We start from the raw sequence: 27,632 nt of genomic DNA on the forward strand, positions 1-27,632 counted from the left end.
CCTAGTTTTATGGCCCTATCAATGACCCATCATATGAAACCACAACCAACATATCATCATGTCATCCCAGATAGCATCTCCATCCCAGATAACTCCATACTGAGTTACACTCCTAGAGCATCATCTCCACCTCAAGGAAAACAAAATCCAGAATTCCTTCATTTCCTCTTAGACTAAATGTTCTTTCCACCGAATTGGAGGGTCTGGATAGTGGGTCCTTGCAGAGAAAGTGGCTGCAGGGCATTTTCACAACACACACAGAGACATACACCAACACACATACAAACACACACACACACACACACACACACACACACACACACACACACACACACACACACACACACACACACACACACACACACACACACACACACACACACACACACACACACACACACACACACGCAGCACTGCCCCAAGCCGTCACTCTGGTGCAACCCATTAGTAAAACAGAGTCTAGAGCTCAGTGCACCACCCAGCAGTTTACTGATACATTTTTAAAACTCAATATCCCCATGCATATTTAATGACCCGGCAAATAAAGAGAGTCACACTGGAAAAAGGTGGGCTGGTGGAGCTTGCCCATAACAGTTAAATAAGCATGAAGTTAGTGAAACCCCCATAAAGGTGTCATTTGGTGTGACTGAATAGATGCACATGCAGGTAAGTGTATACCTGCAGAGCAGTATGACACTGGCAATAGCTAGCTACAGTATCTCTGTCTGAATAGCTCACAGGTAGCTAGCTCTGTTGCTGCTGACAGATAATCCAAATGTCAGTCCTATGGAAAAGCTGCCAAAGAATGGGGAGTGGTGTACCGGGAACATGATTATAGTTGAGTCTTATGTTTCACCACAGCAGCCACGGTACTCTTGTCTCTCTTTGAATGCAGCTTGTCAATATTTAATCATTCATCCACTAGGTTGGTATCAGATGAACATGGTTGGCTGAGGAGGTTGGGCTAGAGGGCTGGGAGCTAATGAGGGAACGGGGGGTGGACTTTAGGAGGGGAGGCAGACAGGTACCCCAGCCCCTCCACGCAACAAGTGGTGGAGCTATCAGAAGGCGAGGAAAGCAAAGGGGGCTGTTCACTCCTACTGCACCCACCCACACAAAGCTCACCATGCAAAGATACTGAGGTGGTGGATTGTACTCTTTCACTCTCTCTCCCTCCCTCCATGTATCTCTCTTCCCACTGAACCTTCTGAAGGTGATGTGACCCGTGCCATGCTAGGAGTTCTATCTGGTGCCTTGGACCTTGAGGTGTACATCTGCACACCCTTAGCCTCAACAAGAACACCCTCCACCTCCACCTAGTCATTCCTCACTGTGCCCATCATCCCCTTGCCTCCCAGTCTGATCCCCTGGTCACGCCAGAGAGAGGCAGACAGCACGAGCCCATCTCACATCTGAGAAACGTCTGAGGGACCCGTGGCACCACACAAAGGCGGAGCCAGCCCCATGGTGCATAAGAACTCAGGAAAGATGAGCAACCACATCTAGCAGATCTTTTTTGTCTTTTTCAGAGCAAAGTGTACAAGAAATAGGGGGAGAGACATACTCCTGTGAAATAAAGAGAGGGAACAGAACAGGGAGAAACAGAAGAGGATGCCTTTTGGGGGGTTTTCGGGGCTGAAGGAGCGGGTTCTGAAACCAGGAAAGGAGGAGGTGAAGAATACAGTAGGAGACGGTCTGGGGAACCTGCAGAGGTGAGTCTGGGACTGACTGGAAATGATGGGGGAACTGGGATTGTATAGGTGTGAATCCCTACTCTCTGACTGAGAGATGTGTGTGACTCAATGGGGGTGAAAGCACGGCACAGTGCGGGTTTGATATCTACTTATAGCAATAGATCCGATAATTTCTCATAAGTGAGTTGTAAGATAATATTTCGGAGTACTTGTAGGTATTGTATCTTAGTTATCTTATTGTATTTTAGGATCTTTATATAAAAATCTGTATATACACTGTTAAACAATTATGGTCCTATAATTCCAAAATTCTTAAATCTATGAACAAAGCCAGTGGTGGGGACCAGGAGGGTTGAAGAACCTTAGAGGCAGAACATGAAGCTCACCATGTACTGTACCCAGAGATCCCAGAGATAACTAAATATTCGATTATTTTTCTTGCCAGGCAATCCCAGCGATGTAATCAAAGGTTTTATTTTAAGACATTATGATACATATTTCATATCTGATACATATTTCACAAGGGGAGGATGATGAATATGGAACTTCCACGTATGAGGTAGATTGTTGTCTTAAAATAGATAAACCAAGTAAGTGGGCAATTTCCTGTGAAAGGGAATTTTGCATGTTGAGAGCCAGAATGTTCACTGTGCAGTCTGAAATAGATCAAGAGCAAGCCAAACAGTGTGAACAGTTGATTGATTATTTCAGAATCTACAATATGAAATTGTATAAAGAAGGTGAACTGGATATATTTATCCAACAAGCAGTTATCATGTACAGTATATAAGGATTGTAATATCAGAACACTGAAAATGTGTTTTCATTTCAATTGTATCAATCTGTGGTCAGCTAACTTTATATTTTATGTCATACATTTACATCAGTTTAATTTGAAACACTGTACAAACACCGAGAAAATGCTGAATTAAATGTTTTATTAAAGTCTACAAGGATTCATGTTGTGGGAAAATGCTATTCCACCAAACTGCTAAAATCAATACTAGCAGGTGAAACTAAAGAAATGTGAATCCAGAGAGACCAAGAGAGGAAAAGAGGAATTAAGCATGAGCAGAATGAATCATTAGGCTAAATCTCATTTTCAGATGAAACCTTTTTTTCCCCCAGGAGGGTATTCCAGGTTGCTCTGGGACAGACTACATTATTTATTGAGTTATATATTATGGATCCAGTTAATCACTCTTTCAGTTTTGCCTTATGAATCAATTATAGCCTGACTATAAAGTGAGCATCATGAAAATTATTTGTTTCAATAATTAACTTAACACTTAATTTGACACAGTACAGAAATGACCAGGTATTTTCTACTGCGCTAAATGGTTAGAAAAGAAAATCATACCAAAGCAAAATAATTTTTCCCATGAGACGTCATTTATTGTCTGAAATACAAAAATCACACGGAATGACATGGTTCTCTCAATAGGGTCTCTCTAGAATGTTGCAGATGCTGACCAGTCTGTCTGTTAACTTACACTATTTAAGCCCATTCGTAATAGCTTCTTTAAATATAAGCTGTCCTTGGTACAAAAAAGGTTGTGAGATAATGACATTGAACAATAAAACACACAGCCTCTGTTCTGTATGACCTGAGTGACAACTCAACAGTCATAGAACTTCATAGACACAGTGGTGTAAAGTAAGTAAAAGTACTACACTCTAAAAAGAAAAGGTTCCTGGAGTATCCTTGAGGGGTTCTTCAAATTGAAACTGTGGGGGAACCACTGTAACATATTTGAAAAACCCTTTAAAAGGGTTCTTCAAAGAACCCCTTTTGATGGTTACTCGAATAACCTTTTGAATAACATTTTTGGGGTTAATTTTTTAACTACCCCTCCCCTATTATTATTATTATTATTAATATGCATAACAATAACACCATATTTTAGTTGTCAGTGTTTATTTTAATGGCAAAGCAGAATTAAGAAATCAAAATATGAAGTAAACTCCCAGCAGAGCCCCAAGTCCAATTGGTTTATCCTCTGGCGTGTTGATGTTAATGTGTTGATGTTCTCCGTACCCATAGCCAGAAGGATTTTGCAGTGCATGGTGGTCGAACAGGTTTCCTGTTATACTCATCAGAGGTTTAGGGAGGGCGAAGTCTGTGAATCCAAAAAATAGTAATTATACAGATGATTAACAAAATATGCACACAACAGTATTCATACCTTCATTTTTGTGGTGAACGTGAATTGAAAAAACTGTTTTGATAATGGTTTTCATACACATACCTTGTCCATAATGTAGAGGCTTATGGGATATTCATTGAAGAGGTAAGAGAGGAAGATGGTAAATGTGATCTGCATAACATACCATTACCAATTGACATACCTTTGTGTGCCTCCTCGTCAGTATACCTGCAGACACATACACAAAAGCAGTTCAGTTATCTTCACCCTATACAGCTAGCCTTCAACATATTCTTACCTATTTGATTGATATCCATTGAATTGTGTCCATTTACTGTTTTAGAAAAATTTGCACAAATATGAAAAGATTGATGGTATCATCGTAAAACAATATCAATTTAGATCATACAAGGGACAAACCTTACCTTAAATTGAGGAGATCTTTAAATATTTCAGTTAAGTGCCTGCGCCTGCGGTCCTTTCAAATCCAAATGTTTCAGTTGGGCAGGTTCCTGCAAGAACCCCCACCAACTAAGGAGGTTCCTCGATGAACCCCACCTCCTATGGGGTTCTTGGAATAACCTTTTGTGGCAATTTTCAGTGCTCTTAGAAGAACCCTTGTTGAACCCATACTTTTTACAGAAGTATTTTGGGGGGGAAACTGTACTTTCCAATTATTCTTTTTTTTACTACTTTTACTTTTACTTCACTACATTCCTGAAGAAAAAATGTACTTTTTACGCTCATACATTTTCTCTGATACCCAAAAGTACTTGTTTCATTTCGAAAGCTTTGCAGGACAGGAAAAAGGTTGAATGTACTTATCAAGAGAACACGTAGTCATCCCTACTGCCTCTAAACTGGCAGACTCACTAAACACAAATGCTTCATTTGTAAATGATGTCTGAGTGTTGGAGTGTGCTTCTGGCCATCCGTAAATGAAAAAAAATTGTGCAGTCTGGTATATGTAATATATTTAATTTGAAGGGATTTATTGCATTTACTTTTAGTTTTGATACTTAAGTATATGTTAAACCAGATACTTTTAGACTTTACTAAAGTAATATTTTACTGAGTGACTTTCACTTTTACTTGAGTCATTTTCTATTAAGGTATCTTTACTTTTACTCATGTACGACAATTGGGAACCTTTTCCATCACTGGATAGACATAATGACGTCATGGATCTCATGCAGACAGGATGATGTCACACTTAACTTTCATCTGACTGGAAAACAATAAATCACTTTGGATTTATCAAGACATTTATCAATTAAATGTTGTTCTTGTGATTTTACAGATCAATTTTAAACAGGGATCCATACTCTTTGTCTCTAAAAGACAAGGAGATTGACAAGGAAAACAACTTTGTTTATTATACCATCAGTTGACATGATATGTCAGTTGAATGTCAGAAAGTACAATATAGGTAACAGTTGGCCGTTTTTTATGTTGCCACTGCAGCTTTGACCAAAATGATGAAATTGAAAACAAGCTCTTGAGAAAGAGAGATTGTTTTCAATTCTCTGTTGAGGCAAAATTATCTCCATGTTCTTTATTCACTCCGTAGATCAGAGATCAATTTGGTCTACTTAGAGGATAGAAACTACTTTATTAAAAAGGCACTAATACTATTTTATTAGTGTTGAGGCGAGCCAAGCATCATTTCCTCCTTCTGATAATGATCAACCATTCTCATAGCATTTGTCCAGTCTATTTTAGATAAAAGAGCGCACGATCTGTGAGCTGGGAAATAGGGATGGGGGATGGAGAAAGCAGGGGTCCCTTACGGAAAAAACTGATGAATTTCACAAGATCTTTACATGCGACAACATGCAAAGCAACATGTGATAACATGAAACTACACATGTGAAAACGTGTTCACATGTAAAGTGTTCCAAAATAAATAATGTAATGTTCTGTAAGAGGTGAGTTGGGGAAGATGGATAGGGGCTGGGAATGACAGGGGTGAGTTGGGGAAAGACAAGGGTGGCAAGCTGTGGGAGGCAAGCTGTGGGAGGCAGGGATGAGTTAGATTCTGCTTGCTAATAGGTAATGGGAGAAAACAGGCTTTTGTTCATTTACGAATGTGGGCCTTTCAAGAAACTCCTCATAAAGGTGTTCTTGCACATGAAAGACTTGTAAATGAATAGAGGACTGGATAGTGTACATACTATAGACCTCTAAAGAGTGCATGGGAGTAGGAATGGAGCCCAGCATCTTTGACAGCAGGGGACTAGATAAAAACTATATATATACAGTACCAGTCAAAAGATTGAACACACCTACTCATTCAAGGGTTTTTCTTTATTTGTACTATTGTCTACATTGTAGAATAATAGTGAATACATCAAAACTATGAAATAACACACATGGAGTCAGGAAGGAACCAAAAAAGTGTTAAACAAATCAAAATATATTTTATATTTGAGATTCATCACTGTAGCCACCCTTTGCCTTGATGACAGCTTTGCACACTCTTGGCATTCTCTCAACCAGCTACATGAGGTAGTCACCTGGAATGCATTTAAATGCATTTAAAGCAGGTGTGCCTTGTTAAAAGTTAATTTGTGGAACTTCTTTCTTTCCTTCTTAATTTGTTTGAGACAATCAGTTGTGTTGTGACAAGGTAGGTGTGGTATACAGAAGATAGCCCTATTTGGTAAAAGACCAAGTCCATATTATGGCAAGAACAGCTCAAATAAGCAAAGAGAAACAACAGCCCATCATTACTTTAAAACATGAAGTTCAGTCAAAGAGGAAAATTTCAAGAACTTTGAAAGCTTCTTCAAGTGCAGTCGCAAAAACCATCAAGCGCTATGATGAAACTGGCTCTCATGAGGACCACCACAGGAAAAGAAGACCCAGAGTTACCTCTGCTGCAGAGGATAAGTTCATTAGAGTTAACTGCACCTCCAATTGCAGCCAAAATAAATGCTTCACAGAGTTTAAGTAACAGACACATCTCAACATCAGCTGTTCAGAGGAGACCGTGTGAATCAGGCTTTCATGACCGAATTGCTGCAAAGAAACCACTAATAAAGGACAGCAATAAGAAGAAGAGACTTGTTTTGGCCAAGAAACACGAACAATGGACATTAGACTGGTGGAAATCTGTCCTTTGGTCTGATGAGTCCAAATCTGAGATTTTTTGTTCCAACCGCTGTGTCTTTGTGAGGCGCAGAGTAGGTGAACGGATGATCTCCGCATGTGTGGTTCCCACCGTGAAGCATGGAGGAGGAGGTGTGATGGTGGTGGTGCTTTGCTGGTGACAATGTCTGTGATTTATTTAGAATTCAAGGCACACTGAACCAGCATGGTTACAACTGCATTCTGCAGCAATACGCCATCCCATCTGGTTTATGCTTAGTGGGACCGTCATTTGTTTTTCAACAGGACAATGACCCAACACACCTCCAGGCTGTGTAATGGATATTTGACCAAGAAGGAGAGCGATGGAATGCTGCATCAGATGACATGGCTTCCACAATCACCCGACCTCAACCCAATTGAGATGGTAGGGGATGAGCTGGACCGCATAATGAAGGAAAAGCAGCCAACAAGTTATCAGCATATGTGGGAACTCCTTCAAGAATATTGGAAAATCATTCCAGTTGAAGCTGGTTGAGAGAATGCCAAGAGTGTGCAAAGCTGTCATCAAGGCAAAAGGTGGCTACTTTGAAGTGGCTACTACTTTCAGGCCAGGGTTTTAGAAATGTTTGCACATGTATAACATTTTTTAAACAGAAATACCTTATTTACATAATTATTCAGAGCCTTTGCTATGAGACTCGAAAATGAGTTTCCATTGATGATCCTTAAGATGTTTCTACAACTTGATTGGAGTCCATCTGTGGTAAATTCAAAGGAGTGGACATGATTTGGAAAGGCACACACCTGTCTATATATATTTTTATTTTATTTAACTAGGCAAGTCAGTTAAGAACAAATTCTTATTTACAATGACAGCCTAGGAGCAGTGGGTTAACTGCCTTGTTCAAGGGCAGCATGACAGATTTTTACCTTGTCAGCTCGGGGATTTGATCTAGCAACCTTTCGGTTACTGGCCCAACGCTCTAACCACTTGGCTACCTGCCGCAGTGCACTGTCCCACATGCACTGTCCCACAGTTGACAGTGCATTTCAGAGCGAAACCCAAGCTATGAGGTCGAAGGAATTGTCCGTAGAGCTCCAAGACGAGATTGTGTCGAGACACAGATCTGGGGAAAGGTACCAAAATATGTCTACAGCATTGAAGGTCCCCAAGAACACAGTGGTCTCCATCATTCTTAAATGGAAGAAGTTTGGAATCACCAAGACTCATCTAGAGCTCGCCGCACTGCCAAACTGAGCAATTGGTGGAGAAGGGCCTTGGTCAGGGAGGTGACAAAGAACCCGATGGTCACTCTGACAGAGTTCCAGAGTTCCTCTGTGGAGATGGGAGAACCTTCCAGAAGGACAACCATCTCTGCAGCCCCCCACCAATCAGGCCTTTATGGTACAGTGGCCAGACGGAAGCCACTCGTCAGTGAAAGGGACATGACAGCCCGCTTGGAGTTTGCCAAAAGGCACCCTCAGACAATGAGAAGCAAGATTCTCTTGTCTGATGAAACCAAGATTGAACTCTTTGGCTTGAATGCCAAGCGTCACACCTGGAGAAAACCTGGCACAATCCCTACCGTGAAGCATGGTGGTGGCAGCATCATGCTGTGGTGATGTTTTTCAGTGGCAGGGACTGGGAGACTAGTCGAGATCGAGGGAAGGATGGACAGAGCAAAGTACAGAGAGATCCTTGATGAAAACCTGCTCCACATTCACCTTCCCACAGGACAACGACCCTAAGCACACGGCCAAGACAACGCAGGACTGACTTTTGGACAAATCTCTGAATGTTCTTGAGTGGCCCAGCCAGAGCCCGGACTTGAACCACAGTACTGAGTAAAGGGTCTGAATACTTATGTAAATGTATATTTAATTTTTGTATTTTTTATCAATTTGCAAAAATGTCTAAACCTGTTATTGCTTTGTCATTATGGGGTATTGTGTGTAGATTGATTTAATTTTTGTGATTATTATTATTTGACCATGCTGGTCATTTATGAACATTTGAACATCTTGGCCATGTTCTGTTATAATCTCCACCCGGCACAGCCAGAAGAGGACTGGCCACCCCTCATAGCCTGGTTCCTCTCTAGGTTTCTTCCTAGGTTTTGGCCTTTCTAGGGAGTTTTTCCTAGCCACCGTGCTTCTACACCTGCATTGCTTGCTGTTTGGGGTTTTAGGCTGGGTTTCTGTACAGCACTTTGAGATATCAGCTGATGTACGAAGGGCTATATAAATACATTTGATTTGATTTTTGATTTGATTGATGAGGGGGAAAAAACTATTTAATCCATTTTAGAATAAGGCTGTAATGTAACAAAATGTGGAAAAAGTCAAGGGGTCTGAATACTTTCAGAATGCACTGTATATTGCATTTGTGGTTGTTCTATGTTTTGCTACCGCTAATGCTTTGACTAGGGTTGCAAAGCTACTGGTAATTTACCAAAGTTACTGGAAGAATGGTAATTAACAATATATGGTAATCTATGGCAATTCTGGTCATTTATCATTGAAAAAGAAAATATGAATATATAGTATTCATTTTTTGTATCTGTGTCCAACTGTCCATATTGTCTATGAGTTTCTAGTATATAGACCATATGGTTCAAGAGAAAATAGTCTAATTAATGAAAAAGCATCTTATCAACAATGCCATTATTTTCAGTTAACTCTGCAACTCTTCCAACTCTGGTCTTATTTCACAACTGCCACCATTATGGCCCCAAAACATTTACAACAAAGACATTTTGACATAGTAAAATAAATAAAAGTGTGTAAAAAAACAATAGAATGTGTTGAAATCCTCATATTAAACATTAAATACAGGTTTATAATTTTTTTAATTTTAAAATCTGAAGATCACAGATTGCCAGAGATAATTACAGACACCGCTTATAATCTGAAGTACCCCAAAAAAGCCACTAGATGTCATCTGATCAAATTCTATATATTCCTTGAAAGTTAAAAAGCTTCTGGTAGTTTACTGGTAAACTTCAAAAGTTTCAGGTAATATACCCTTCCTTTGCAAGCCTAGATTTGACACTTTTAATGTTTTTAAGTGCTTTTAAGGTGCACTTTACCGGTTCTGCAGCAGATAAAATTAGAGCTCTATACTCTCATGCACTACTTAGGGAACCTGATTATGGTGCAAATTCTAAAATGGCTGACTCAGTCTGTCAATGGACAACACTAAACACTATGGCTGAAGACAGCTGATAAGATGCTTCACTCACACATTTCAATGGGTTGGGTCAAAGGTAGCAAATAAAGCCTCTACAGCTTCTCTATAGGGCACAGTTTCCTGTCCCTTAACATAACAATTGTAGCAAACAAGGGATTTTTTCACGGTGTCTTATAAGATTGGATACGAGTTTGCAAGACTCTCCTTTTTGCCCACTTGTCCATCAAACACTCTGTCTGTAAGCTGCCTGGAAGTGTGTTGAGAATATCTATTACACTGTCATCCATTGGATTTGTGCTGTGCAAATGAACTCCACACCAATGTAACACAAAGAGGCTGATACTGTTTACATTCAGTTTGTTTGTGATTGATGGGATGACCCTTCAAACACTGACCGTATTTGCCTGTGTATCACGACAGCTGTCCATATGAAGGGGATTGAAAACATATACAGTGGGGAGAACAAGTATTTGATACACTGCCGATTTTGCAGGTTTTCCTACTTACAAAGCATGTAGAGGTCTGTAATTTTTATCATAGGTACACTTCAACTGTGAGAGACGAAATCTAAAACAAAAATCCAGAAAATCACATTGTATGATTTTTAAGTAATTAATTTGCATTTTATTACATGACATAAGTATTTGATCACCTACCAACCAGTAAGAATTCCGGCTCTCACAGACCTGTTAGTTTTTCTTTAAGAAGCCCTCTTGTTCTCCACTCATTACCTGTATTAACTGCACCTGTTTGAACTCGTTACCTGTATAAAAGACACCTGTCCACACACTCAATCAAACAGACTCCAACCTCTCCACAATGGCCAAGACCAGAGAGCTGTGTAAGGACATCAGGGATAAAATTGTAGACCTGCACAAGGCTGGGATGGGCTACAGGACAATAGGCAAGCAGCTTGGTGAGAAGGCAACAACTGTTGGCGCAATTATTAGAAAATGGAAGAAGTTCAAGATGACGGTCAATCACCCTCGGTCTGGAGCTCCATGCAAGATCTCACCTCGTGGGGCATCAATGATCATGAGGAAGGTGAGGGATCAGCCCAGAACTACACAGCAGGACCTGGTCAATGACCTGAAGAGAGCTGGGACCACAGTCTCAAAGAAAACCATTAGTAACACACTACGCCATCATGGATTAAAATCCTGCAGCGCATGCAAGGTCCCCCTGCTCAAGCCAGCGCATGTCCAGGCCCGTCTGAAGTTTGCCAATGACCATCTGGATGATCCAGAGGAGGAATAGGAGAAGGTCGTGTGGTCTGATGAGACAAAAATAGAGCTTTTTGGTCTAAACTCCACTCGCCGTGTTTGGAGGAAGAAGGATGATGAGTACAACCCCAAGAACCCATCCCAACCGTGAAGCATGGAGGTGGAAACATCATTCTTTGGGGATGCTTTTCTGCAAAGAGGTCAGGACGAATGCACCGTATTGAGGGGAGGATGGATGGGGCCATGTATCGCAAGATCTTGGCCAACAACCTCCTTCCCTCAGTAAGAGCATTGAAGATGGGTCGTGGCTGGGTCTTCCAGCATGACAACGAAACGAAACACACAGCCAGGGCAACTAAGGAGTGGCTCCGTAAGAAGCATCTCAAGGTCCTGGAGTGGTCTAGCCAGTCTCCAGACCTGAACCCAATAGAAAATCTTTGGAGGGAGCTGAAAGTCCGTATTGCCCAGCGACAGCCCCGAAACCTGAAGGATCTGGGGAAGGTCTGTATGGAGGAGTGGGCCAAAATCCCTGCTGCAGTGTGTGCAAACATGGTCAAGAACTACAGGAAACGTATGAGCTCTGTAATTGCAAACAAAGGTTTCTGTACCAAATATTAAGTTCTGCTTTTCTGATGTATCAAATACTTATGTCATGCAATAAAATGCAAATTAATTATTTAAAAATCACACAATGTGATTTTCTGGATTTTTGTTTTAGATTCCGTCTCTCACAGTTGAAGTGTACCTATGATAAAAATTACAGACCTCTACATGCTTTGTAAGTAGGAAAACCTGCAAAATCGGCAGTGTATCAAATACTTGTTCTCCCCACTGTATATACTTAGGACATACCATTCAATAACAATGGCTGTATGTGCTAGGGAGACTAAATGCATGATAAAAACAAGACCCCTTGAACCCCATTTTAATTTCTTCTCAGATAAAGGTACTCAGGTGGAGATCTGAAGCGGCCAGATGAAAGCAATTCCTGCTCGCTGCGGGATGAGGGCAGAGAGGGACACTGGGTAGTGGAACAGGTGTACAGAAGTGGGGAGGATGGTGAGGGGGAACCAAATATCAGATGCACAGTGACCTTTTCAGAATGGCATGCTGAGTTCACCTTGTAACTCTCATAGGTAGTGGGCAGTCTCCTCTCCTTCCTGTCTTTTAAAGATCATAGTAGATTTCATGTAAAGTGTCATTCAAGGGTATCAGGTATACAAATACTTTTTGTATACACCATACTTGATTGTAGTAGGCCTGTGTAGTGTAGTATGACAATGTCATCCATTAAACACTTACCAATGTCATCCTGTTGAACTTTGTAGGAACGTTGACTGTTTTCTCAACTCCCATGTTTTGTGTTACAGGAAAATTGATGGGACCAATGTGGACGAGGATGACCAGATGGAGCTCACGGAGGACGGGCAACCGGTGGCTCCTCGCCACAATGCCCCTCTTTTTGACTGCGGTTGCTGCGGCCTGCCCAAGCGCTACATCATCGCCATTCTCAGCGGACTGGGCTTCTGCATCTCCTTTGGCATCCGTTGCAACCTGGGGGTGGCCATTGTGGAGATGGTCAACAACAACACAGTCTACATCAATGGGACACCTGTACTCCAGGTGAGAGAGAAAGACGGAAATCACTGACATAAAATAAATAAATGATCCATAGGGGCCTCCCTAGTGCCGCCACTAGAGACCCGGGTTTGATCCCAGGCTGTGTCACAGCCGGCCGTAACCGGGAGACCCAAGAGGCGGTGCACAATTGGCCCAGCGTCGTCCGGGTTAGGGGAGGGTTTGGCCGGCCAGGATTTCCTTGTCCCATCGCACTCTAGTGACTCCTTGTGGTGGACCTGGCACCTGCAAGCTGACACCGGTCGCCAGTTGGATGGTGTTTCCTCCGACACATTGGTGCGGCTGGTTAAACAAGCAGTGTGTCAAGAAGCAGTGTGGCTTGGCAGGGTCGTGTTTCAGAGAACACATGGCTCTTGACCTTCATCTCTCCTGAGTCCGTAGGGGAGTTGCAGTGATGGGACAAGACTGTAACTACAAATTGGGGAGTAAAAGGTGTAAATGTACCAAAAATGATTTAAAAAAAAGAATCCATAGTGCATTATGTGTGCATTATGGGGTGTGTATAATAGGAACCTTGTAGGATAGCAGTTGTAAGGGCAATGAAGCAGCATTGGTTCATAGGTGGAGCTGTGGTTCCAAGGCCTATTTACAAAGTTCAAAGTTCAATATTCAAAAGAAAATAACCTTCAGGCTTGAATGCAGCAACACATGACACCACTGCCTTTAAATGTAATTGGCATTTCACCAAACTCCTATATTCCAATCATTCATGGTTGTCTTGTAAAAATATTGAAACATACTTAAATATTTTGTCACTGAAAGGTCTGGACACAAGACAGATTGGTAGGCGGGCATCAAACATTTTGGGGAAATACAGACTCAAAAGAAACAGTTTCTTGAGCGAAATAAAAAACTTCTTCCTCATATGTAGTGAAAAACCGCAGCTCCGAGTATCAAACAGTAAATAAATGCAACAATATACAGTACTGCATATCTTTTTTATTGTCACACACCAGATAGATGCAATGAAATGTTTTGTTTCACAGGATCATCCATAGTAGTACAGCACCCCTGGAGCAAATTAGGGTTAAGTGTCTTGCTCAAGAGCACAACAACAACTTTTGCACCTCGTCGGCTCGAGTATTCAAACCAGCGACCTTTAGGTTACTGGCCCAATGCTCTAACTGCTTGGCTACCTGCAGCCTCATAATGAAACAGATAGGAAACACACTAGTTGAATCAACGTTGTTTCCACGTCATTTCAATGAAATTACGTTGAACCAATGTGGAATCGACGTTGAATTGACATCTGTGCTCAGTGGGAGGCTGTCTACAATGTTGCAAAAAAACGGCAATGGAATGAAGTAATGTAACGATAGCGATTATTGTAAGATTATATTGAATATAGATTTAAGAAATATGTTGTTTAACTTGAGAAAACATAAAACATTTTCAATACAGAAACAATGCGTTTGATCAATTGGCGGGAATTTGGAGAGTGCACCAGTGGAGAGACGAGCCTAGTGTGCCTTCGCCACAGAATGATATCAGTGCCAGCAGTGCCAGTGAATGAATTTTGCAAACATACCTTTTTTATATCACTCCATAGTAGTGAATGGGCATGTGAAATAGGCTTCTTAGACGACAATAGTCAATAATCAATGATTAATCTAGCATCACCGGTTAGCCAGTCATCAACTCCATTAATCATCCATTCCTGAAACAGGGGAACATGATAGGAGATGAATAAACCCTTGAATGTTGTTTTATAGTAGCATTGTAGCATTGTAATTCAACAGCTGATATTTGGATGGAAAAGTTAAAGCGTTGTTCTGAAGGACAGCAGAATCACCCAAACAGTCCTCTGACTCTATTTTCAATCTCTAACTTCACAATAGCACCCGACACACACACACACACACCAACACCAACACCGACACACAGACACACTTCTTTATGTGAAAGACCAGTTAAATACCAGTTAACCAGTTAAATACCCTATATTATATTACTCTGTTCCCCAGCCAGCTCAATTCAACTGGGACCCAGAGACTGTGGGACTGATCCATGGCTCCTTCTTCTGGGGTTACATCGTCACACAGATCCCTGGAGGCTTCATCTCCAACAAGCTGGCCGCCAACAGGTTAGGCCTTCCCACCGCTAATGATCTCCCTCCTTGAGACTCTGAAATTAAAGGGGAATGTAAGGTATTTTGATAGAACTGGTTTGTGGGTGGACTACAGAGGGTTAAATAGGTGACAAGGGTGGGTTTGGAATGGATACTTGTGCTGAGGGCAGGGACAGACAGATTGGGTGTCTGAAATAGGCAGTCAGTCAATGTGTGTGGTGAGGTTTAGAACAGAAAGATAGGGTATTTGGAATTGTTAGTCAGTGTGTGGAGTCAGAGCTATAAGAGAAACGTTTTAGGAGCCTAAGTGAAAAAGGCATGTAGTGTTTGTGTGTGTGGTAAGGGTTAAACTGGTGTGTGTGTGTGTGTGTTAGGTAAGGGTTAAAGCAGCAAGGGGTAAAGCCGTCTGGTGTGTGTGTGTGTGTGTGTGTGTGTGTGATGAGCGTGCAGATCTGATGGGGCCGATAGCAGTCCTGTAATAAAAGTTTCACAGGAAAAGAGGACACACCATTGACAGAGTTAATAATGAAAGATCCTGCCTCTGATTTATCCCTGAGACGCCAGCCACTGGAATATTACAAGTGTCACTTACACCCGGTTTTGGAAAAGGGAGGGATGGAGCGAGGAAAGAGGGGAGCAATGGTAATGAAGCATAATCGTATGGGATCTCTGTATCTCTGTCTGTCCTTCAAAGGCAGATATATTAGATCTGTCATATTGTAATGTTGGATTGGTCATTTTAAGCTGGCACCTTCCAGAAGGGCAGGTTAGGGGAGAACTAGTCTTGCAGTGCCAGAGATCACACCGTATTCTCCTAGAACGGCTAGAGTCGAGGATAGGGGAGACCTGGGAGAGACTGACTAATTCAGGAACATTGATGATTGGTGTTGAGTTAATGGAGGTGGTCTTTGGTGCTCACATTTTTTCAACTGTGACTGTTTATAACATTTAAGTCTACAGCAGTACAAACCATGACAGTATGTGGTGGGTTGTTGTTGACCTGGTTGTTGTATGTCACAATTGGTCAATGTTCCATCAAGCTTTTATAATGGTCTAAGTACCTGTTATGTTACATTCACAGTATTTTTAGCTCATATGTAATTTTGTATGCATTATTGAAAGAACGTGCAATGCTACCCTTTTGTACGCCATTGTTGTCTACAACCCAGTCACACTATAATGTAATGTTTCCACAGAGTGTTTGGGGCGGCCATTTTTCTCACGTCCATACTGAATATGTTCATCCCTTCAGCAGCCAGAAGGCACTACGGCTGTGTCATGTTAGTCCGCATCCTGCAAGGCTTGGTGGAGGTGAGTCGTCTTCAGTGTTGCCAGATTTCATTGACACTTTCAGGTCGGATCTAAGCCAAAATCTCACCAAATCTACTAAATGTAGCACAATTGAAGGTGTCAACAGTCGTCGTCATAATGACTGATCATTTGACCAAGCTCATATACAGTACATATGTAGACAGTACAGAGACACATGTTTATCTGTATCTCTTTACTCAGGTTGATTATTCAGAATAATGATGCCATATAACGTTTCTTGTACAGGGTGTTACCTACCCTGCATGCCATGGGATGTGGGCCAAATGGGCCCCTCCCCTGGAGAGAAGTCGACTGGCCACCACCTCATTCTGTGGTATGTGATATGAAAATTGACAAGCTTAATATAGGTGCAATGTTTGAGTCAAATAAAGTTAATCGAATTTCTTTCCATTCAACTGTTTTTCTTCCCATCCAATTGAGCTTTATGAAATTGTGCTGACGATTTTCCACAATAGCAAAACTTTCATGTGAAAAGATGTGGTAGAAGACTGGAAAACAAAAATGTAATTAATTCAGTAAATCAAATGGATATTCAAAAATACCCTGCCTGCCTTTCTGTTGAACCCATAACCACAGTCAACCCTATTAGTTTAAAGGCCTAATGCATCCATTTTTATCTCAATATCAAATCATTTCTGAGTAACAAGTATATAGCTTGTGATGGTTTTCAATTAAAATTGTAAAAAATATATTTTTAAATAGATTCTTAGTAAAGAGCAATTCAAGCAAGAATTTTGCTTGGACTGTCTCGGAGTGGTCTGAGTGGGGAGGGAAAACTGAAAACTAGCTGTTAATGGCAGAGGTTTGGAACTCTCGTATTGGTCTATTAACAAAATAGCCGTCTGGAGATGTCACCAGGCAGGTCAAAACCTCCATCCCACCAAAACAAGCTTCAATTTCAGGCAGTCTTTTCCAGTGGTGTAAAGTACATAAGTAAAAATACTTTAAAGTACTACTCGAGTCGTTTTTTGGGGGTATCTGTACTTTCCTATTTATATTTTGGACAATTTTTACTTCACTACATTCCTAAAGAAAATAATGTACTTTTTACTCCATGTTTTCCCTGACACCCAAAAGTACTAGTTACATTTGAATGCCCAATTTGTCAGGGCGTGGACTCTACAAGGGGTGGTGGACCATTCATGATACACGCGGGAAACTGTTGAGCGTGAAAAACCCAGCAGCGTTGCAGTTCTTGATACAAACCAGTGTGCCTGGCACCTACTACCATACCCCATTCAAAGGCACCTAAATATTTTGCCTTGCCCATTCACCCTCTGAATGGCACACATACATAATCCATGTCTCAATTGTTTCAATACTTAGAAATCCTTATTTAATCTGTCTCCTCCCCTTCATCTACACCACAGGAGGTTGGTGGCACCTTAATTGGTTTCCATTTGTTTAATGCCATTCCATTTTCTCCGTTCCAGCCATTATTATGAGCCATCCTCCCTTCTGCAGCCTCCACTGATCTACACTGATATAAGTGGATTTAACAAGTGACATCAATAAGGGATCATAGCTTCACCTGGTCAGTGTGAGCCATGGAAAGCGCATGTTTTGTATACTCAGTGTATACAAAACACTGAAAACCACGTTTTTGGCTGCACTGGGCCTTTAACTGAATCCATTGAATAGATATATCATTGTTCTCTGTCTAGAGATGTTTAGCATTGTGGTAAAATGGCTGAAAATAGGGACTGGGAAGGTTGTTTTGTTTTGCAGATGTCGGCTGTTGTTCCCCATGAAAATGCATTAAAACAGCCATCTTTCATAATAAACTGGTGCCATGACAACCGGCGCTTCCAAACCCTCTTGACATCGCCTCTGAATGAAAGATTGCCCTCACGCGCTTCACCTGCACTCTCTGAAGGAGGTCCTCTCCCATTCAACCCAAATGAAGTGTCATATTGCCTACTGTCCAAAAGCACAATCATGCTCCCGGGCCTCTACAAATCGAGAGTGTTTATAAGGCCATCAGATAATATAATATACATTAAAACATCCTCTCCCAAGGACAGTTTCAATGAGTCCTAATTTGATGAGTCCAATATGGTTGCTGTTGCATCTACGCTTACCAAGATGACCTATGAGACATGGAATACTCTTAGAAAAAAAGGTGCTATTTATAATCAAAAAGGGTTATTCGGCTGTACTCATAGAAGGACCCTTTGAAGAACCCCTTTTGGTTCCAGGTAGACCACTTTTGGTTCTAGGTAGAACCCTTTTGGATTCCATGTAGAACCCTTTCCACAGAGGGTTCTACATGGAACCCAAAGGAGTTCTACCTGGAACCAAAAAGGGTTCTCCTATGGGGACAGCCACAGAACCCTTTTGGAACCCTTTTTTCTAAGAGATGTTTTTCTAGTCCTGTGTTGAAGAAGAGTTGCTGAGAGGCTGCAGACTGATGATAATCTAATAGTCAAAGTGTTTTCACCTACCTCTGGATCGTTGTGATACCTTGGCATCACTATTTAATCATTTTATTGGGGTTTCCTTTAGATGGAGTCCCATTACACACCAGACAGAACAGCACTACAATAGCGGCATGGTCATATTTCCCTTTCCTTGTTTCCAGGTTCCTATGCAGGTGCTGTGATTGCCATGCCTTTAGCAGGAGTCCTGGTTCAGTTTGTTGGATGGCCCTCAGTCTTCTATATCTATGGTAAGATTCAAAAACTCAATATAAAAGGCAAATTGTTAAATTGAATAGCTGTGATTTACAATTCTTTCATACAGGTATGCAGATCAAGGATTTCATATTGAGTTTGGGTAGGGAAAATCATTGAAATGCATTCACCTAAATTCAGATACTCCAGATGGCTGACATTACCAAAGATAGTAATCTTTGTAAGACAGGGAGATGTCTATGATCTAACTAGCGATAGGGGGAAAACTGTCTATTGATTTGCTAAATGTGTATCCAATCTCAAATTACTTACAGTACATGACTTCAGAACAGCATTCACAAGACCAGGCCTAACTATGATAAAGTGGGTGGGTGATTCCCATTTGAGCAGCAATCCATGTATTACACTAGGTGTCACTTGTGTGACATGCAACGCATTATACCATCAGTATTACACCAGTCTCAGGTTGTTCTCTGTTTTGCTTCATCAGTTTTGTCCATTTGATCTAAACTGTTATTTGATTAAGATATATGCACAATCTCATAAGACTCTTTGTGCCAGCTGCATTTCAATATCACTTCTGTAGCTCTGTTGTGATCTAATCACATGATTAATTGACTGAAATTAATGTTTTCCTGTCTGGGATTGCTACCTAATTAATCTTTCATTTTGTTTGAATAATAAAAAATCATTGAGGTCTAGAATAGGTCAAGGCCCAGTTCTAATTAGTTTGCCATATTTTTTTATTTCACCTTTATTTAACCAGGTAGGCTAGTTGAGAACAAGTTCTCATTTGCAACTGCGACCTAGCCAAGATAAAGCATAGCAATTCGACACATACAAAAACACAGAGTTACACATGGAATAAACAAAAAATACAGTCAATAATACAGTAGATAAAAGAAAACAGAAAGTCCATATACAGTGAGTGCAAATGAGGTAAGATAAGGGAGGTAAGGCAATAAATAGGCCATGGTGGCGAAGTATTTACAATATAGCATTTAAACACTGGAATGGTAGATGTGCAGAAGATGAATGTGCAAGTAGAGATACTGGGGTGCAAAGGAGCAAGATCAATTATTAAATGCAGTATGTGGATGAGGTAGATAGATGGGCTGTTTACAGATGGGCTATGTACAGGTGCAGTGATCTGTGAGCTGCTCTGACAGCTGGTGCTTAAAGCTAGTGAGGGAGATATGAGTCTTCAGCTTCAGTGATTTTTGCAGTTCGTTCCAGTCATTGGCAGCAGAGAACTGGAAGGAAAGGCAACCAAAGGAGGAATTGGCTTTGGGGGTGACCAGTGAGATATACCTGCTGGAGTGCGTGCTAAGAGTGGGTGCTGCTATGGTGACCAGTGAGCTGAGATAAGGCGGGGCTTTACCTAGCAGAGACTTGTAGATGACCTGGAGCCAGTGGGTTTGGTGACGAGTATGAAGCGAGGGCCAGCCAACGAGAGCGTACAGGTCGCAGTGGTGGGTAGTATATGGGGCTTTGGTGACAAAACGGATGGCACTGTGATAGACTGCATCCAATGTGCTGAGTAGAGTGTTGGAGGCTATTTTGTAAATGACATCACCGAAGTCGAGCATCGGTAGGATGGTCAGTTTTACGAGGGTATGTTTGGCAGCATGAGTGAAGGATGCTTTGTTGCGAAATAGGATACCGGTTCTAAATTTTGGATTGGAGATGCTTAATGTGAGTCTGGAAGGAGAGTTTACAGTCTAACCAGACACCTAGGTATTTGTAGTTGTCCACGTATTCTAAGTCAGAGCCGTCCAGAGTAGTGATGCTGGAAGGGCGGGCAGGTGCGGGCAGTGATCGATTGAATAGCATGCATTTAGTTTTACTTGCATTTAAGAGCAGTTGGAGGCCACGGATTGTATGGCATTGAAGCTCATCTGGAGGTTAGTTAACACAGTGTCCAAAGAGGGGCCAGAAGTATACAGAATGGTGTCGTCTGCGTAGAGGTGGATCAGAGAATCACCAGCAGCAAAAGCGACATCATTGATGTATACAGAGAAGAGAGTCGGCCGGAGAATTGAACCCTGTGGCACCCCCATAGAGACTGCCAGAGGTCCGGACAACAGGCCCTCCGATTTGACACACTGAACTCTATCAGAGAAGTAGTTGGTAAACCAGGCGAGGCAATCATTTGATAAACCAAGGCTGTCGAGTCTGCCAATAAGAATGTGGTGATTGACAGAGTCGAAAGCCTTGGCCAGGTCAATGAATACGGCTGCACAGTAATGTCTCTTATCGATGGCAGTTATGATATCGTTTAGGACCTTGAGCGTGGCTGAGGTGCACCCATGACCAGCTCTGAATCCAGATTGCATAGCGGAGAAGGTACGGTGGGATTCGAAATGGTCGGTAATCTGTTTGTTAACTTGGCTTTCGAAGACCTTAGAAAGACAGGGTAGGATAGATACAGGTCTGTAGCAGTTTGGATCTAGAGTGTCACCCCCTTTAAAGAGGGGGATGACCGTGGCAGCTTTCCAATCTTTGGGAATCTCAGACGATACAAAAGAGAGGTTGAACAGGCTAGTAATAGGGGTTGCAACAATTTCGGCAGATCATTTTAGAAAGAGAGGGTCCAGATTGTCTAGCCCGGCTGATTTGTAGGGGTCCAGATTTTGCAGCTCTTTCAGAACATCAGCTATCTGGATTTGGGTGAAGGAGAAATGGTGGGGGCTTGGGCGGGTTGCTGTGGAGGGTGCCGGGCAGTTGACCGGGGTAGGGGTAGCCAGGTGGAAAGCATGGCCAGCCGTAGAGAAATGCTTATTGAAATTCTCAATTATAGTGGATTTATCGGTGGTAACAGTGTTTCCTAGCCTCAGAGCAGTGGGCAGCTGGGAGGAGGTGCTCTTATTCTCCATGGACTTTACAGTGTCCCAGAACTTTTTTGAGTGTGTACTACAGGATGCAAATTTCTGTTGGAAAAGCTAGCCTTAGCTTTCCTAACTGCCTGTGTATATTTGTTCCTAACTTCCCTGAAAAGTTGCATATCACGGGGGCTATTCGATGCTCATACAGAACTGGAGGAGAACAGGTCTGGAGTGAACCAAGGACTATATCTATTCCTAGTTCTAATTTTTTTGAATGGGGCATGCTTATTTAAAGAATAACCAGGCATCCTCTACTGACGGGATGAGGTTAATGTCATTCCAGGATACCCCGGCCAGGTCGATTCGAAAGGGCTGCTCGCAGAAGTGTTTTAGGGAGTGTTTGACAGTGATGAGGGGTGGTCGATTGATCGCAAGGACATTACGGATGTAGGCAATGAGGCAGTGATTGCTGAGATCTGGATTGAAAACAGCAGAGGTGTATTTGGAGGGCAAGTTAGTTAGGATGATATCTATGAGGGTGCCCGTGTTTACGGATTTGGTGTATCACTTACATAGAGATGGATAGAGGGCGCACTTGTCACGAAGCCTGTTTAGCATGTGCAACGCCACTGAAGGCTTTCATAATTTTAAAGTTGTCAACTGTGTGGGACTTCCTATTGGTTAAAGGGATAATCCACCCCAAACCACTAATTCCTATGATTAACAGTGTTAAATAACACTAATATGTGAAAACAATTTTTTTTTGTGAACAAATGTTTCATTGTGTCGTTATAACAAGCTTGGTAGAAATATGTGCAAATTGTTTTGGGAAATCTGTTGCAGCTCAAATCTACTACAAAACCCACAATGCAATGCCCTCTGAGCTGGCAGGGTAGCTAGCTAGGTATAAAACAAAGCTACACACAATAATACCAAAGCCATTATCAGCATGTGAAGTAGCTAGCGACCTGTAAAATCGGCAAAAAAAAACTGCAATATCAATTTAGGAGTCTATCTCACTGAGTCCAACTTGCAGTTCGTCTCTGACCAGAGCGAGAGCAGAGTACGTTTCTTTCCCGCAGAGATTAGAATCGTATTAGCCCATTGTGTACGTTGCCCATGCGTCGCCAATGGGCCGCGCGGTGCATTCTGAGCGATTCTGGGACAAGGAAAGCTCTCCTTCAAGGAGTGACTGGGAATCAATTGGGTGCTAGCTCAAAAACTGAACATTAGCATGTATTTCGTGAACAAGTACAGCATTGCAAATATTTTCCAAGATGTGAGATAATTAACTTGTTCTCTGTAATATCGTACAGCTTTGAAATCGTGATATTATATACCTTCGAGGAAAATAGGCAGGTTTCTCGACTCATACCCTGACTTTGAGAAGGGATTGTGTGACGATTAGTTTAACAGCCGCGTGACGCAGCATGACAACATGAATGTGATGGGTCGACAGTCAGTTGGGTGGGACGTTTCTCCATTCATTTCCCAATGGGATTCCTCTCTCCTCCTTTCTGTAATATCTATGTTTCCCCACAGACATAGAGCGCAAAGCGACATATGGTACAGTACTTGAAGGAGAAGGGGAGTTGAATAATTTGGTACACACTGTTTAAATTGAGCACATCTATGCAATATAACGGATGGATGTGTTCTAGACAAGTATGCCTATACCATATATTGGCTAATTTGGCGATATGGAGTGCAGATAACTGTCTAGAAAAAAAAAAAGTGTTATGAAATGTGTTATCCCTCATCTCCAGTGATGAGAATGATGTAGCTATGACGTGTACCTACACAATTTCCAGATTTTTTCCAGATAGACCACTTAGAAGTTAAATCATGGGGAATTTTTATATTTTACCCACTGATAGAACATAGGCTTTCACCAAATTTACAGGACTTTCAGGATTTCTATTTCTGGTGGGGTGGATAAGGAGGGATCATATAATTCCATTCATGTCAGCAGGAGAGATGAGCCAATGAATGAGGTGTTCCCTCTTTCCATCTCCATGATCTTTTACAAATCCTGGAGACAGATTAAGCCTAATCTTGGAATAAACAGATTTTCAATTCAAATTCTCCATTGATCTTGTTTTTAGTCCAGGACTATGCTTTTTAGTTCAGGACTATGACTAAACAGTGTCCAGGAAACCGCCCATAAAAGCTTCACATTTACAATATGAAAAATCATCTGTAAATCTGTTGAAAACAGACTGTAGCTCCCTCCAGTAACCACGAGCACAACCGTTCCTTGATTTCAACTGCCGGCTTTATTCTGTAGTTTTAGTCAGAATGATCACCTTCCGTGAGAACTATAAAGTAAATGAAAATACAGTTAAGCACACTCTTACAACCTTATTGACTTACGAGTGACTTATTAGCTTGGTATAACTCTGAAGTGCTTCCATACATAAACAGTTTAGCCGGAGCTATAACAGTATCAGATTAAACACATGAATAAAGGAAAAATACCTAATTGGCTGCTTATTATAGAAGGGAGGAAATCAAAACTTCATACATTATTCCTGGCATGAATTCACGCTTCATCCTTAATTATTATAACGTTACCATCCTAACATACACACTTCAACCTTTACGAACTACACCCAATGACATTAACATTTTGCTAACACAGCGCGGGATTGCCTTCACTCCAAAGGTGTGTTGCTACGATAATGATCCCCGTTACAACAGTTATTAGCCACGTATTTCCGCTTGTTTTATCATTTCCCCCGCATAGCGAACACGTAAACAATTCAAACAAAAAACAACGACATAGACTTACAGGTTAATTGTCAGTTACACAGACTATTTTTTGTTAGATCCATATGACGATATGAGCATGGATGATAAACTGTTTTTTGTATTTCTATGCATTCAGGTGTATTTGGGATTATATGGTACATCTTCTGGCTCCTGCTTGCCTATGGGAGCCCAGCCGCCCACCCCACTATAAGCGATGAGGAGAGGATCTACATAGAGACCACCATTGGCGAGGGTGTCAAAATATTGAGCGCCACTGAGGTATGCCTCTGCTCGATCTGGCTGCGGTCAGATGCATTAGTATAGAGTATCATACACCGGAAAAAATACATAAATGCCACATGTAAAGTATTGTTCCCATGTTTCATGAGCTGAAATAATCCACCTGACAGGTGTGGCATACCAAGAAGCTGATTAAACAACATGATCAATACACAGGTGCACCTTGTGCTGGGGACAATAAAAGGCCACTCTGAAATGTGCAGTTTGACACACAACACAATGTCACAGATGTCTCAAGTTTTGAGGGAGTATGCAATTGGCATGCTGACTGCAGGAAAGTCCACCAGAGCTGTTGCCAGATAATTGAATTTACATTTTTCTGTTTTTCTATAAAACGACGTTGGAAGCGTCGTTTTAAAGAATTTGGCAGTACGTCCAACCGGCCTCATAACCGCAGATCACATGTATGACGTGATGTTTTACGAGTGGTTTGCTGATGTCAATGTTGTGAACAGAGTGCCCCATGGTGGCAGTGGGGTTATGGTATGGGCAGACATAAGCTATGGACAACGAACACGATTGCATTTTAGCGATGGCAATTTGAATGCACAGAGATATGAGATCCCGTGACGAGATCCTGAGGCCCATTGTCGTGACATTCATCTGCCGCCATCACCTCATCTTTCAGCATGATAATGCAATGCCCCATGTCGCAAGGATCTGTACACAATTCCTGCTGAAAATGTCCCAGTTCCTCCAATGGCCTGCATATTCACCAGACATTTCACCCATTGATCATGTTTGGGATGCTCTAGATTGAGGTGTACATCAGTGTACATAGATTAGAGCCTAATTTATTTATTTAAATTGATTGATATCCTTATATGAATTGTAATTCAGTAACGTCTTTGAAATTGTTGCATGTTGATATTTCTGTTCAGTATAGGTATAAGATTTATGTTATTTCAAATATTCTGTTCTTGTAAGTACTGTACTTAGAGAAGTTTTATGACACCCATATAAGATGTTATCAAGCTTGACAAATGAAAACATAAATGGAGACATAAGCAGGTTTAACAACAGTAATGCACAGGCTACCCATTTGAGTGCAGTTGACCCTTGAAATTGGTGACAAGCTTGACAAATGAAAACATAACCCAATACATAACCCAGGTTGACCCCTGAAATTGACCCATGAAATTGAGCCATGAGTCAGTGAGATCAGGTCCCTCTTCTCTGGCCCACCACAGAAATTCAAGACTCCATGGCGCCGTTTCTTCACCTCCATGCCTGTCTATGCCATCATCGTGGCTAACTTCTGCCGTAGCTGGACCTTCTATCTGCTCCTCATCAGCCAACCAGCCTACTTTGAGGAGGTGTTTGGCTTCTCCATCGGCAAGGTTGGTCTCACAGTCACTCTGTGTGGTATAGATCTAAGACTCTATGCAATTTGTTATCCATGAAAAATGGGACCACAATCAGGGGCAAATTGGACATAATGGCAATTCTGACCAGCAGTCCATGTGCCTGTTTTTTTTGTTGCGTAATTTCTCTGTTAAACTAATCTATTATGGATGGTTTTCTGACAGGCTGAGTTGAGGTCATGCAAACTCACATTCAAAGTTAAACGCTTCATCAGCAAAGAGACCTGCTCCGACTCTGTCATCAGTTAGAGAGCCAAGATCATGGATTGTAAAAAAACGGTAAAGGTGCCTATAAACGTTGAAAGAGCTCAGCAAATGGGACAACACATTGTATACAATACTAAGCAGTACAAGTGGAATCAATTATCATCAGACTCAAATGGATCATAATTTTCAACATCTAGATTATGTCTTACATGAAAGAAAGTACAGTATGTTAGAGAAATGTTTGGCATGACACTGAACATAATATTAATAAATCATAGCAAATCAAATTTATTTGGTCACATACACATGGTTAGCAGATTTTAATGCAAGTGTAGCGAAATGCTTGTGCTTCTAGTTCCGACCGTGCAGTAATATCTAACAAGTAATCTAACAATTTCACAACAACTACCTTGTGCCAGCAGCATACCACCCTCCATACCACTGCTGGCTTGCTTCTGAAGCTAAGCAGGGTTGGTCCTGGTCAGTCCCTGGATGGGAGACCAGGTGCTGCTGGAAGTGGTGTTGGAGGGCCAGTAGGAGGCACTCTTTCCTCTGGTCTAAACAAAGATCCCAATGCCCCAGGGCAGTGATTGGGGACACTGCTCTGTGTAGGGTGCCGTCTTTCGGATGGGACGTTAAACGGGTGTCCTGACTCTCTGAGGTCATTAAAGATCCCATGGCACTTATCGTAAGAGTAGGGGTGTTAACCCTGGTGTCCTGGCTAAATTCCCAATCTGGCCCTCAACCATCACGGTCACCTAATAATCCCCAGTTTACAATTGGCTCATTCATCCCCCTCCTCTCCCCTGTAACTATTCCCCAGGTCGTTGCTGCAAATGAGAACATGTTCTCAGTCAACTTACCTGGTAAAATAACGGTAAAATAAAATAAATACACACAAGTGTAAAGGAATGAATAAGAATATGTACATATAAATATATGGATGAGCGATGGCCGAACGGCATAGGCAAGATGCAGTAGATGGTATAGAGTACAGTATATACATATAGATGAGTAATGTAGGGTATGTAAACATTATATAAAGTGGCATTGTTTAAAGTGACTAGTGATACATTTATTAGATCCAATTTCTAATTATTAAAGTGGCTAGAGACTAACTCAATGTTAGTGATGGCTGTTTAACAGTCTGATGGCCTTGAGATAGAA

The 27,632-nt window shown here is 41.6% G+C and overlaps 1 protein-coding gene across 1 annotated transcript in view; it reads left to right on the forward strand.

Moving 5' to 3' along the window:
* Positions 1-1,095: 1,095 nt before the first annotated feature.
* Positions 1,096-27,632, forward strand: part of slc17a8 (solute carrier family 17 member 8) — a 34,911-nt gene continuing 8,374 nt past the window's right edge. The window contains exons 1-8 of the mRNA XM_071416464.1: positions 1,096-1,712; positions 12,718-12,970; positions 14,950-15,068; positions 16,250-16,364; positions 16,611-16,698; positions 18,967-19,053; positions 24,731-24,873; positions 26,085-26,234. Of these exons, the coding sequence (XP_071272565.1) occupies positions 1,612-1,712; positions 12,718-12,970; positions 14,950-15,068; positions 16,250-16,364; positions 16,611-16,698; positions 18,967-19,053; positions 24,731-24,873; positions 26,085-26,234 (1,056 nt within the window). The 5' untranslated portion in view covers positions 1,096-1,611. The remainder of the gene's footprint in view (positions 1,713-12,717; positions 12,971-14,949; positions 15,069-16,249; positions 16,365-16,610; positions 16,699-18,966; positions 19,054-24,730; positions 24,874-26,084; positions 26,235-27,632) is intronic.

Source organism: Salvelinus alpinus, chromosome 9, assembly GCF_045679555.1.
Source record: "Salvelinus alpinus chromosome 9, SLU_Salpinus.1, whole genome shotgun sequence".
Lineage (NCBI taxonomy): Eukaryota > Metazoa > Chordata > Actinopteri > Salmoniformes > Salmonidae > Salvelinus > Salvelinus alpinus.